The following is a 14,316-nucleotide window of genomic DNA, read 5'->3' as shown; positions in this document are numbered from 1 at the left end:
TTTGATATAGGGAGATGCGTTTATTTCGAGTTTGTTGTATTGTATAATTCAGTGGTTGCTATTAAAGTTACCTGTTGGGTTTTTGAGTAGGTATTTCAATGGGATAGTCTCTAACCGCATCTTCATTAGCTGATAAACTATTGTATAATGTTACATGAATAATACTTATACAGTTATGGTAAAAATTAAAGCAAGACTAATCAAGATTAGTCGTTCATTTAGATACTTTTTCAGTTAAACTTAGCAAAATATATAAAAAGCGATATTTTAAAAGTGCTTGATTTCATATCCTATTTAACTGTAGGCCAAACTTACATTGACTCTAGATTATACTACTAGCAGAAGCAACTAAAAGAAAATGTAATGATAATAATCATGTGACCTAGTACACAAGGTACACATTAGATTATTAGATGAAGTGGAAGCCTTTGTATCTTTTGATTACATACAATAGGCAATAGAATGTCAGCATAAAAACCCTTAAAAAAGGTCGCTGTTGAACAATTCGTGTACTTAAATGCTTATTTATAAACCTACAACAGTTCAACCTTTGCGGCCTCTTACTATTGGACACTGGAGTACGGAGTTGCAGATGGACGGGCAAGGCAAGCAAACAGTGGAACATTGCTGTCCTTCACAACATTCGGTAGTTGAACAAGGATTACATGGTTTGCAAGACTTTTTGGGCTTGCAAGCCTTGCGGTGCTTGCAAGGCTTATTTGGTTGACAGGGCTTAATGGCCTTGCAAGGCTTACAGGGCACGTAAGACTTAAAAAGTCGGCATAAGCTACAAGGCTTACAACGCCTGCAACATTTTCCTCGACACGGCTTGCGACAAGTTTTGTAAGGTTTAAAAGGGAAAGCAACTATACATGGCTTTTTTGGTTTACAAGGATCGCAGGGATCACAAGGATTGCATGGATCAGAAGAATCGCATGGATCACAAGGATTGGAATTACAAGGATCACAAGAACCGCAAGGTTCACAAGGATCGCAAGGTACACAAGGATCGCAAGGTACGCAAGGATCGCAAGGTTCAGAAACTTTACAGCATTCGATTGGAATACACGGACTACAAGTGTCCATTGGGATATCAGGTGACGAAGTGTTACTAGGACCAGCACTGTATGGTTTGCAAGGTTTACAGCGTCGACAGAGACTAGAAGGCCTACAAGATTTGGAAGATTTCGATTTTCTGCAAGATTTATAACGTTTGCATGGTTTGCACGGTTTCCTAAGCTTACATGGGTCGCAAGGATCACAAGCCTTGCAAGCAACCGTAGAAGAAATGCATGTGTTAGAAGTATCAAAACGAATACACGAATTACTAGGAGGGCAAAAAAGTGTACAAGTTGAAGAAAAGCTAGGCAAACATGATTTAGGAGTAATGCAAGGATAGCAAGAAAAACAGGCTGGAAAAGGACTACACGGAGTGCCACACGGATCGCATGGGCTACACGGCTTACAAGGCTTAGATTTACAGGCTGCAAAAACTATACTAGTTTTACTTGTCGGGCAAGCCAAGTCAGGGACACAAGGTCTGTAAGGGAAACACGGCCTGCAGGGTTTGCAAGATGGAGGTTTACACCGTTTACAAGGCTTACAAGGTCGACAGGGCTTGCATGGTGGTTTGGAGCATGGTTCAATAGTACTGCAACACACAGTGCAGCTAGTGCAACTGGGTTTAAAAGGGAAGGGAGGACAACAAGGCTTACAGGGTTTGCAGGGTTTACAACGTTTAACGCGTGGCTTTGGTCGGCAGGGCTTAGGTCGGCAGGGCTTAGGCGGACAAGGTCTGCAACAAGGCTTCGCTGGACATCCCGGACAAGATACTCTGCCACATAAGCTACAAGGTCCACAGCGGGAAGTTTTTGGTCCACAAGGGAATTTACATCTTAAAGGCTTTTTGCAACATTTTGGCTTAGGTGGGCGGCAAACAGGTATTTTACACTTAGGCGGCCGGCATGGTGCAGGCACCGAACATATCAATGGATAAGGTCCACAACATGAAGCAGACCGACCGGGCGGTGGAGTCCATTCCAAAAACAACTCGTTTCTAGCCAACGGGGCTCCATTCAATCTGCGAATTACTAATTCAAACACTCCACGTCGGGGGTTATTTGTAGTACTCATTTTTATTGGGACTTTCTGTTCTCCACTATCAGAATTAAGAGTAATACAATTTGATGGAGCACAAGGATCGGAGCACGGTCCTAAACCCATAGCGATACAATTTGGTCCTTGGCAAGGGCTAGTACCATGTATTGGGCACGATTGGCGAGGAGCAATTTTAATGTGCGATATAGTCGCCGACAAACCAGAATCGTTATTAGTGTCAAACTCGGAGGAACATCTTTGTTTGTCAGGTTCTTTAATAGACACAGCCTTTAATGTTGCAGTTGCACAACACGAACCTGCTTGTTTCTTATTCGTTTGCGCAGATGTTGAATGTCTCATACTTTGCACTTGCACGCTCTTGCTCGATCTATATAATTCTGACCCATCGTCATCCACTCTCTTCCCGTCTTTTTTATTTTTTCTACTAAAGAAATACATTTCTGAATAGTTCATTCTCCTTAAATGGTCTTTGTTGGTAATATCATAGTCTGGCATATTCGTTATAATAGAACAAGTAGAGCTTAACTTACTAAGACTGCTAGGTAAGCTGGGTTGATACTGAATATATCGCTCTGTGGAAACTTGGAACGACTTGTTTATCGATGCGGTGGCCTGTGTTCCCGATGTGCGATGGCGACAGAACTGGTCATACAGCGTCATATATACGGTGGTTTGCTGTCTTCCATATTTAGGCACATAAAATGTATCTGGTATATTCTTTATGCAATCATTTATTTCGTTATTTTTCTTCCAAAAGTAATTTATGCTGTTTGCAAAACAGACGCTGTTTCTCTTCGACCTGATAGTGCATACACTGGAACTTGGACAAAGTGTGATGGAACTTGTTTTAGAGGTGCTAGAGAACGAATTGTGTTGGGATATATCTTTTAGCACTAAAGTTTCGGTTTTTTGGTGCAGGCGATTAATATACTGCTTGATCAAGTCAAGTTGCTGGTGCCAGCTCGGTGCTTTGAATTTCAGCTTTTGTTCTTCAGATGAATGTTGGTGAAGTAGCGTACCCGGCGGTGCACCTACGATCAGTGGACTACATTTTATTTTTCGTGGTTACATTAACTCGGGCCATATACATGCGAACGAAGATTCTTAAGTTATGCGAAGGTTTGCACGCATGTGAATGGATATCATTCGCGAATGTGAATCACGAGTGGGATCGCAAATACATTTTGACAGTTGATGTACTTATCGCTGCTCGAATATGTAGGAGGCTACACAATCGTTTGGTGAGCGTCTCAAAACAAAGACTAGTTGGAAAAGCGCGAATGTCATAAATCATTCGCGATACCATTCGCAAGTTTAGTTTTATGGTTTAATTTTATAACGAAACTTACTACTTGGAGTAGGTTTTATAAAGTCCGAAGTTAGATTCGCGATTATCGCGAAGGACATCATTCAACAGCGACGCTCTAAGCTAAAATTACATTTGTGTGCATTGTGATATAAGTCAATTAAAAAAAACCATGGACTATTCATCATAAAATTCACAATACAAAACCAGTAAAACCACCGAGGAATTAAAATTTTCTTACAAAAAGTGTGTGAGGAATAAATAATTTGCCGTGTGCTTTTCAGGTTGATTCCATAATGGACATTTGTTGTTGTCGGAAATAGGTTAGAAAGGAAAGCCATACTTTTTTACAAAACTTCTACAAATTTGAAAAGGCAGGAACTTTCAGTATCTATGACTTAAGTATTTAAGAATGAAATCGTGCGTACAATTTTTTCAGTGTCTCGTTTGCCGAAGTATCTGTTGGAATGAATGTGAGCGTCAGGATGGCGTGTGGCCCTCAGCAAAATTTAACAATATATTTATAAACATATTGCATCTTCTAGGAACTTCAATCTATATTTAATAGAAACCAGTGTACTACTCCCTATGAAGAGTTGAAAAAAAGATCTACCCGACGATCTGACGTCAAGATGGCGGCTGAAGAAAGAACCTATGAAATCTTTCATTGTACCGCACTAAAAGTATGTAGTTATATTGCACCTTCAGTGTAACTGTACACCTTTATCTGTCTGTCACTGACATGCCAAGGTACCGGGTGCACGCGAGCTAATGTAAACTTTCCTTGAAAGTGTGAAGGCGCGGTGGGCACGACTAGTAACGACGACTTTAATTGTTCTTGGCGTTCAAAAGGTTAATAAAAGTGTGTTCCTATCTCTTGAATAAGTTACGCTCATAATAAGGCGGGTGGACCTTATTTTGAAGAAATAGGTCGTTTTCGGGAGAAGTACACATGTTTCTATTAAAGGTACGAGTTATACAGAAGATACAATATGTTTATAAGTATTTCGCTGAGGTCCAACCGCCATCCAGACGCTCACGAATACAGAAGGGTTTACTCTAGATGCTCTACAACAGCCCAAATTACGTACTCAAACTATAAAGGTATTTTTTTTTCACAAAAAGCCTAATCATATGAGTCTAATTTCAAGGGGCCTACAAGTTGCCACCGAAGAGTTCCACGCTTCATCTTCTATCTCCATCAGAGATGATCGTTAGTGTCTATTGAATGTATTTTCAACATAGATAGGATCTTTTGTAGGGATAGAACATATACATAATTCCATGAAAATATAAACACGTTTGAACCCTTTACCAGGCCGCGTGTTGCTTTATATATTGAACGCCTTGTAAAAAATGTATTTAATTTGCGTCAGTCGGAGATGTTCCTTTAAACCAGAAATAAAAAAGCGGCCAAGTGCGAGTCGGACTCGCCCATGAAGGGTTCCGTACCATTTATGACGTATAAAAAAAAAGTACTTACTAGATCTCGTTCAAACCAATTTTCAATATTTTTTTTAGTTTTATAATTCTGTTATTTTAGAAGTTACAGGGGGGGGGGGGGGGGGGGGCCACACATTTTACCACTTTGGAAGTGTCTCTCGCGCAAACTATTCAGTTGAGAAAAAAATGATATTAGAAACCTCATTATCATTTTTGAAGACCTATCCATAGATAGCCCACACGAATGGGCTTGATGAAAAGAAACTTTTTAAATTTATGACGTATTAAAAAAACTACTTAATAGATCTCGTTCAAACCAATTTTCGGTTGAAGTTTGCTTGATAATGTATATCATATTTTTTTTTTTTAATTTTTCATTCTGTTATTTTAGAAGTTACGGGGGGGGGGGGGGGGGGCACATTTTACCACTTTGGAAGTGTCTCTCGCGCAAACTATTCAGTTTAGAAAAAAATGATATTAGAAACCTCAATATCATTTTTAAAGACCTATCCATAGATACCCCACACGTATGGGTTTGATGAAAAAAGATTTTTTGAGTTTCAGTTCTAAGTATGGGGAACCCCCAAAATTTATTGTTTTTTTTTCTATTTTTGTGTAAAAATCTTAATGCGGTTCATAGAATACATCTACTTACCAAGTTTGAACAGTATAGCTCTTATAGTTTCGGAAAAAAGTGGCTGTGACATAATCGGATAGACAGACGGACATGACGAATCTATAAGGGTTCCGTTTTTTGCCATTTGGCTACGGAACCCTAAAAATGTGGCCTACGGTGATCCCATCCCTGTCTAAGAACTGTCATACTCGATTTTGTGTTATTATAGGTATTCCTCTCACATCTTATATCGGTTATCATGGCCAAGTTTTACTCCAAATCGCCTATGAAACATTATATCAATCCCTGAAAACATCATTTTTATGATCTTCATTAACGGTACGCTTATAGACATAGACATAGACATAGACATAGACATAGACATAGACATAGACATAGACATTCTTTATTGGTAATAATAACTTACAGTATCTTTGGCAATAATGTATCATTGGCAGCCGTTTTAATCCACTTGAGCAGTAATGTTAGTGGTTTGTTTACAAATCCTTTACTAAATTTCAGAATAATATGAGCAGATATATATATAGAACCATTTTTTGATATTTTCATGATTTTAATTGTTGTAAGGTAATGTAATCATATATTTTGCTAAATACTCCTGCATTCTTTTAATTTGACCAGAATTAGGATGTGGGATAGGTTTGACTGTGTGGGAACTATTCTTCCCATGGCCCGATTAGATTTTGGGTCCCTTTGCTTAACTTTAGCATTTGGGTTTTGTTACTTTTTGTTATTTATTTTTATATCTGAATAATAAAGTATTCATGGTGTATCAAAAAATACTAGTAGGTACCGAATTCGTTTAAGGGCATTCTCGGTACGTATTTATTAACACATCTCACGCCTAGACAGGCAATGGGATAAAAACTTACCTCATTATTTTATGGTTAAAGCAACACAATTATTCAATTTTATGATACTATCTACAAGAAGAAATTCTTCGGAGAAAGTCTTTAAAAGGAGATTTTATAGCTAGGTACATGAATTCGCTCTAGGTTGAACATAAAAAGAGTTTTATTACTTACGTATGTTTTTATGACATGACAAGACAATTTACTGGGCCATGGGAAGAATAGTTCCCACACAGTCAAACTGATAAGGCCATGGGATAGTGTCAACCCACATCCTAATTCTGGTCACACACAATAATGAATGAATATTTAGCAATATTTATGATTAAATTACTTTTCAACACTCAAAATATACAAAACCTCAAATAATTGTTCGACCTATGTACTTCGGTTTCATAGAAATTAAGAAAAGTGTTCGGATTTCTCCGTAGTTTACTGTAGTTAGAGTTCAAGTGAATTTAAACGGCTGCCAAAGATATATTATGCGATTTAGAAGCGTGCTGTGAATGAAGATAGTTAAATAATATTTTCAAGGATTGACATATTTTGTAGGAGATTTGGAGTTAAAACCTGAGTACAGTAACCGATATGAGATGTAGGAGGAGTATATCCCTTCGCCTGGTAAAGGGTTAACATTCCTGACAACCCAAAAAAATTGTCCCCAAAAATTGAGTTTTAGGTGTTACAACTTAAACATGATAGTATGATGGTCTACTTTAAATCGGCATACAAATATATCAACATACCTACCACAATATAATAATATTAAAATATTGATTAAATTTATAATCGGAGCAAATTTTGGAGAAAAGTCGGCACATTTTACGGTAAGTGTGTTGACGAATCTGTCTTTGTTGCTGACTAATCACAGACTACAATTACTACAAATGAAGCCGGAGGCCGGATAGTTGGCTATGATTTCACGACTAGTCGGCTGATAGTTGTTACATCCCTAGTAGGCACGGCTACGGCACAGAATAAATAATAGTACTTGGTAGTACAGAAAGGAATTTTTCAACAAAACCGAACTTTGACAGCGATTTAGAGACGAATGACGTTGTCCCTTTCTAATGTATCACACTATCCCTTTCGGCTATTTAGGGTTGTCAAAATTCAAGTGATTATCTTGTTTGTGGTTATGCACGCAAAGGGACGTCCAGTTCTGCCAACCCTAATTGCTCGTAGCAATGCTGACCCGAACCGAGCCGAGAATGCCCGAACGCGGCAGTTTCTTCCACTGGCTACGACTGGGCGACAGCGCGCTTATGGGGCATCGGCGCCCCTACATGCATGCCGTCCCCTCGTCGACGGCGAGACAGCTATTTAGATGTAAGCGCGGTAACAGCTAGATTTACATCTAGCAGTTACTGCGAGTTGTCCATTATGCACCCAGTCTATGGAGTTGTCTTCAAAGAATATTAAGCGGCTCAAGTGCCGATCCGGTGCCAAGCTATTAGGAGTGCGCCAACCTTATGTGTCCTGTGTCCTCCTTTAAAGGTATTAAAGGATTTTTGGCATTAAAACTCAGTTTAAAGAGTTAAAGATGATTATTAAAAATATTGTAGACTGTTGACGCTATCCACTCCGGCAGAACCACATCAGCTCTCATAAATTTGGATATAATACACTGCAAACATTTATATGCAAACATAATTTATCTTTCCAATTAGGTGCTTCGTTCCTTTGTTCAAACAAAAGTTGGTGCTGTCATAACTTTGTATATTTATGATAAAATGATGATAGAATGTTACATAATTATTTTATGTCTTATGTACTCGCATAGTCAGCTGCAGAGAAATATGACCCCCCGCACAGTATGAGTATTAATAAAAATATCGTGGTAGTTCTGCTGGGAAGATACTCTCCAGCAGGACCAAAAAGAGATACGATTTACAGCAAAACTGTTCATACATCGATTAATGGTTATAAAATTTTGTAGATTTGATGTACCCATAGTTTTTTCCATATATTGAAATTCATGAGAGCTGCGGTGGCAGCATGGTTCCATTTTTATCACTTGTTATTATGCCCGTCACTTTTGCGCTTACATACTTGTAAATAGTGACAGGTATGGCGACAAATGATAAAGAGCCGACCATCTTAGCCCTACTGATGGGGTTCTGCCGGAGAGCATAACGTGACTGCTGCACTACAAAGCAATCAAGTAGACTTCCCTTTCAACAGTGAGACATTGTTGCGGAGGAATGGAAGCCATTCTTTGACGATGATATCTCGACATATATCTATATCGAGGATAAAAAAAGTGGCCAACTGCGAGTCGGACTCGCCCATGAAGGGTTCCGTACCATTTATGACGTATAAAAAAAAACTACTTACTAGATCTCGTTCAAACCAATTTTCGGTGGAAGTTTGCATGGTAATGTATATCATATATTTTTTTAGTTTTATCATTGTTATTTTAGAAGTTACAGGGTGGTGGGACACACATTTTACCACTTTGGAATTGTCTCTCGCGCAAACTACTCAGTTTAGAAAAAAATGATCCATAAACACCCTTTGAAGAAAAAAAATTTTTTGAGTTTCAGTTCTAAGTATGGGGAACCCCCAAAATTTATTGTTTTTTTTTCTATTTTTTTGTGAAAATTTTAATGCGGTTCATAGAATACATCTACTTACCAAGTTTCAACAGTATTAGTTCTTATAGTTTCGGAAAAAAGTGGCTGTGACATAAACGGACAGACGACGGACATGACGAATCTATAAGGGTTCCGTTTTTTGCCATTTGGCTATGGAACCCTAAAAACGATCGAGTCAGAAAATGCTTTTCTCAAACATGTGAGGAAATGCAATAAATATAATTATATATTTAGCCAATGTCGCACATACGTTATATATGTCGGCGGCCGGTCGTAGAATCAGACAGATTATTAAAGTTCCCTAAGCCAACAGAGCCCCATTACGCAATTCTATTTCTGAACTTGAATGATCTTGTTAATTCAGCACTATTGGCTACGTGCGAAGTGCATGGTGGGGGAAAGTAAAATGATCGCAGCGCATGCAGTGATCATAATTGGCACTAACAAAGGTTAGTGTATTTAACATTTCGTACGAAATGGAATTTATAAATTTATGATAACTCCTAAGATATTCATTTAGATTAATATAACTTACGTATTTAATTCGATTGTATTGATTAATATTGTATACATGTAAATAGCTTTGCAAATACCACATATTAGAATGGGTATAGTAAGTTTTCCTTAAAAGATAGACATACACCATCGCGGACTTTTTTGTAGACCAATGAAAGAGAGACAAGTAGACAACCCTACCATACATTGTGTTGTTATAAATTAAACGGATTAGGCAGCGTTTTTGATTAAAGCTCCTAGATAGCGCGATTTTTCCGACATCTTTAGTAAACATAATTCAACCAATTTTACAAAAAACCTTAACAAGTGATACTTCTATCGATAGATGAAAACTGTATGAAAATCTGTTAAGTAGTTTTTATTTTTATACCGATACCGAAATGTTGTGCGATACATGTGCGAATATGCAATTCGCAACTCGTGTCGATTTAAAACACTCCCTTCCGTCGTGTTCTAATTTATCCCCATTTGTTGCGAATTTCCTATTTTTCGCACTTGAATCGTATTATATACTATTGCGAACGCTAATCAGCTACCGTAAAACTACCCAACTATAGTCCAATACTGCAACTATGGTTCACAAGTTCAAAAGGAAATTAAGTATCTATACCAATGTTCCTTTTGGTTTACTCCTAGTTTTACCTTCCATTTATAAACATACTTTGCCTTAGAACTACAAAAATATAGTAAAATACACACCTGAACGAGAAAAATTAAGTTTATTTGTGGACCATAGTTGGGAGCTTTGGACTATAGTTGGTTGGTTTTATGGTACGTATAAAGTATCACTTTTTGAGCAACTGTATTAAAAAGGGATTAATTTGTATCGGTTATTTTACTCCTAGGCATAAATTGAATAATATGGATTTCTTTTTCATCCGCTGTGTCCGGGTGCACTACATTTTTTATAATCACTTTTCATATATTACAGTTTGATATATCGTTATTTTGAATAACGTTATGGCATGCTACTGTAATACCTAATTAACGGCGTAGGTACATCATTATTATTGATATAATGCTCATACTTCTAATAAAATTATGTAAAACTTTGTTATCATTAAATTATGAAAGAACTATCAGACACTTGCCAAAATGCAATTTTATATATTATTACTTGTTATAATATAAATATTATTATACGTTGATTTTGTTATGTTTTAATCTAAACCGTAACTGATATAATACCTATTTTTGTATAGATCTTTAACTGGTATAAAGTCGTATTGTATAATGGCTTTTGTTATATTATATTTTAATATAAAGTAATCCTTAATAGAATAAAAAACATTATTTTTTATTCGATATCGTAGTTCTAACCTAACCTAACCCACTTTTGCTGACTATTTGTTTGTGTGGAATCACAGTTTTAACCTAACCTAACCAATTTTTCTAGGAGCCTTTTATTTCTATTGAGACTTACATATGCTTATATAATGTCACAAGTTATAACAAATATTTTTTAGAGTATGTTATAATTATGACTATATATTAGACGAAGTGTTAATATACCCTATACCAATGATAACATTATGTATGTCGTTGATTAAGTAATATAGTAGTATGCCTAATATTACGTTTTAAAAATGACGGTATATGAAACTATAATATATGAAAAGTAATTATAATAAACCCATTTATGCTTGATAAAATTGTATAAAGTATTACGTTTTACAAAAATATAATATAACAAAAGTCATTATAAAACATGTCTATATACTACTTGAAACTTATATCACAATAGGCATTATATCAATGACAGTAAAGATGAAATCACAATATAACAAAAAAAACGTCTAAAAAAAATTATATTATAACATATAATAATAAATCAAATGGCATTATAACAAATATTTGATAGTTTTATATATATATATATTAAGCATTACACACACGTTGCGTCCGTGCCGGGGGCGCGGGGGCCCTGCGTTATCGACGCTGTCATAACTATTGGACATTTTGCGTCTTCGATTTATGAATTAGGTAGATGCGACTATTTCCGAGCATGTTTGAGAAAACACTATTTTTCTAGTAGGTCGGGTGTGTAATGATCGGTATGAAAATTAATAACATATTTTATTTCAATATAATAACATTTGATATAATTTCAAAGGGTATAATCACTCATTGTCAGGGGTCGGACAAAAAGTGCGGATGACGTAAAAATGACGTAATCTTGCACACAGGATGATGTTTGAGTTTGTATTTAAACTTCCGTGTGACATATAGTAAAATACGAAAAATACGGAAATTGCCACAATATTCGAGTAAAGATGACATTTTAGAGCGTTTTCTTATACATTAGTAAATATAAATTTTAGCTAAATATAATCGTGAAGATACAATAGCTAAACAATAACGATGTCAATTTATTGTTCATCTGATTGACAATGTGTCAGTCAAAAACGTACTTACTCATTTCAAGTGGCGATATCGTTTAATAAAGAGGTTGATAAATTATAAGTGATAATTGTTTATGAAAATAAAAAATACTATTTGAAATCATCCTATAAGTGGTTTGACGTCATCCGCACTTTTTGTACGACCCCTGCTCATTGTATAAAATATACATTTGGTGTAATATTAAAATGTGTATTATTATTTTATATAATTATCAGTTGGTATAACACTTATTTCTTTTAACAATCCTCAATCAATCATAATGCTCATTTGGTATACAAGTTTTATTATATAAGTAATAATTATTATCTGTATAATATAAGTGTTATTATGACAAATATACAAATATGATATATGATCAAATGCTTAATTTAAAAATATATTAATTTTGTACTTCAACTTTTGTTCTAACCATCGCAGTTTTAACCTAACCTAACCTACTTTTCTGGTAGCGGTTCGTTTTGCATAGGGATTGTAGTTCTAACCTAACATACTTTTCTAGTAGTGGTTAATTTTGTGCAAGGGTCTTAGTTCTAACCTAATCTACTTTTCTGGTAGCGGGTTGTTTTGATTAAATGTCGAAATTCTAACCTAACCTGCTTTTCTGGTAGCGATTCGTTTTGTATAGGGGTCGCAATTCTAAACAAACCTATTTTCCTGGTAGCGGTTAAGGGTCGCAGTTCTAACCTAACCTATTTTTCTGGTAACGGTTCTTTTTGCGTAGGGGTCGGTAGTAACCTAACTTAACCCAGTTATAAATAGCAGTTCATTTTGTGTAGAACGTGTATCGTTTTTAGTGTGTAGTAAATCTAGGATATCCAATACATTACATGTACAAAGTTTATACCAATTCTACTTTAGAAGAAATAAACGTTATATCGTAGTCGATATAAGAAATATGCATTATACTTCAGGAATGATATTTTAAATGTTATTAGATAAATTAATCATTATACATACATATAAAAGTATAATAATATCATTTGTTAATATATTAATTGTTATATCATTTAATAAATATATCAAATGAGCGTTATTGCGACTATTATTATAACAAAAATATTTATAATACTTTGTGCTCTATGTAGAAACTTATCTGAATAGCATGTAAGTGTTTATTTTAAATTTAAATTAGAATTTAAAATAACAAAACAGAATTAAAAGCTTTCGTTTATATTGTTATTTAATTATGACATTAATTTTGTCCAAATTAGCAAAAGAACAATCTGTACATAATTTCCAACCCCACATTGGATGCGGTGTTCATTTATATTTAAAAGCAATATTTAGGCTCGCAGCGTTTATTAGGGTATCAATTTGGGCAGCAACTATGACATGGTGTGCAACACCGACGAGCGGGCAAACACTGGGAGCCACGATTGTCGTTGACAGGTACCACCTTCTCATAATGGGGAACAGGTGTTATGAACTGGTATTCCAGTTTCGATTTCCGGCCCGCCCCCTCCACAGTTTTTCCAATTTTCAGCTTTATCACGCGGTTGGAGAAATCGTAGACGACGCCGGGATAGTCCTCCGCCGTCGTAGACATCAACTGCGCCGGGTCCTCTCGAGTCATGTCGCCAACGCCGTCAGACGTCAGGTTGAAATGCGCTCGCTGCTTGTGGTTCAACGCGCAGGTGTCTTGTGGCATTTGAAAAACCACCTTGTTTCCCGGCGGACAGCAATCTGCACAATTTTGTGACCGTGTCATAAGATCGTTATAGAGCAACTGAAGGTACACTTAAATAAAGGATATTCATAAAGGTATTATCATTTAGAGTCAATGTAGTTTATGGCAATGAATTTTTATTAAACTTCACGATTTAGGACTAGCAGCCCTTCGTACTCTTTTAGTCTTTCTTATTCTTCTCACACAACATTCACAGTCCAGGTCTGATTGCATTCTTATATCTTTCTTTTGCACTGGAGGTATCTGGTCGCCGCCTTTCGGCGTAACCAACTCCAGCTCTAATTTACATTTTCTATCTCCCTGGACTGCAGTTTTGGCAACTTTCAAAACGAACACATCTTTGTTTTGCGTAACGTCGCCTGTTCCAGATCGTTGCAAGGAAGGAGGCGGCTGGTTGTGTTTCGAGACCATGGGGCAGCCCTCGGTGGTGCAGGTGAACTGCGTTTCCGCTAGCTGAGGGCCCTTGCAACACACGTCTTCGGAGGGCAACGCTAAGCTTATTTGATTTTTTGCACATGGTGGTTTGCACGGCGCGGTGTTCTTTTTGTCGTTTCCTTTCTGTGGTACAAATGGTCGCTGCATTGCGCAATGCGTCTGACTAATCTTCTTGATGGTTGACGCATGGGCTGGTACTTTGATCTTAAGCTCGTTGCCGCATAAGTTGGTGCCTATCTCTTCAAATAGAGTATTGCGACCTGGCCATATTAAGAAACTTGTTCTCATGTGTTCAATCCTTGTATACATAAAAACGTTACAAA

At 36.5% G+C, this 14,316-nt stretch overlaps 1 protein-coding gene across 3 annotated transcripts in view; it reads right to left on the bottom strand.

Moving 5' to 3' along the window:
• Positions 1–14,316, bottom strand: part of LOC133516088 (uncharacterized) — a 28,986-nt gene continuing 14,670 nt past the window's right edge. Inside the window, exon 3 of one of the 3 annotated variants that reach the window (XM_061848804.1) lies at positions 1–3,149. In XM_061848804.1, the coding sequence (XP_061704788.1) occupies positions 544–3,149 (2,606 nt within the window). In that variant the 3' untranslated portion in view covers positions 1–543. The other 2 variants (XM_061848823.1, XM_061848814.1) reach the window with 2 other exon arrangements.

The sequence above is a fragment of the Cydia pomonella genome, chromosome 1, assembly GCF_033807575.1.
Source record: "Cydia pomonella isolate Wapato2018A chromosome 1, ilCydPomo1, whole genome shotgun sequence".
Classification (NCBI taxonomy): Eukaryota; Metazoa; Arthropoda; class Insecta; order Lepidoptera; family Tortricidae; genus Cydia; species Cydia pomonella.
Note: the sequence above shows the minus strand (reverse complement) of the source record. Positions and strands in the feature narration are given on the sequence as shown.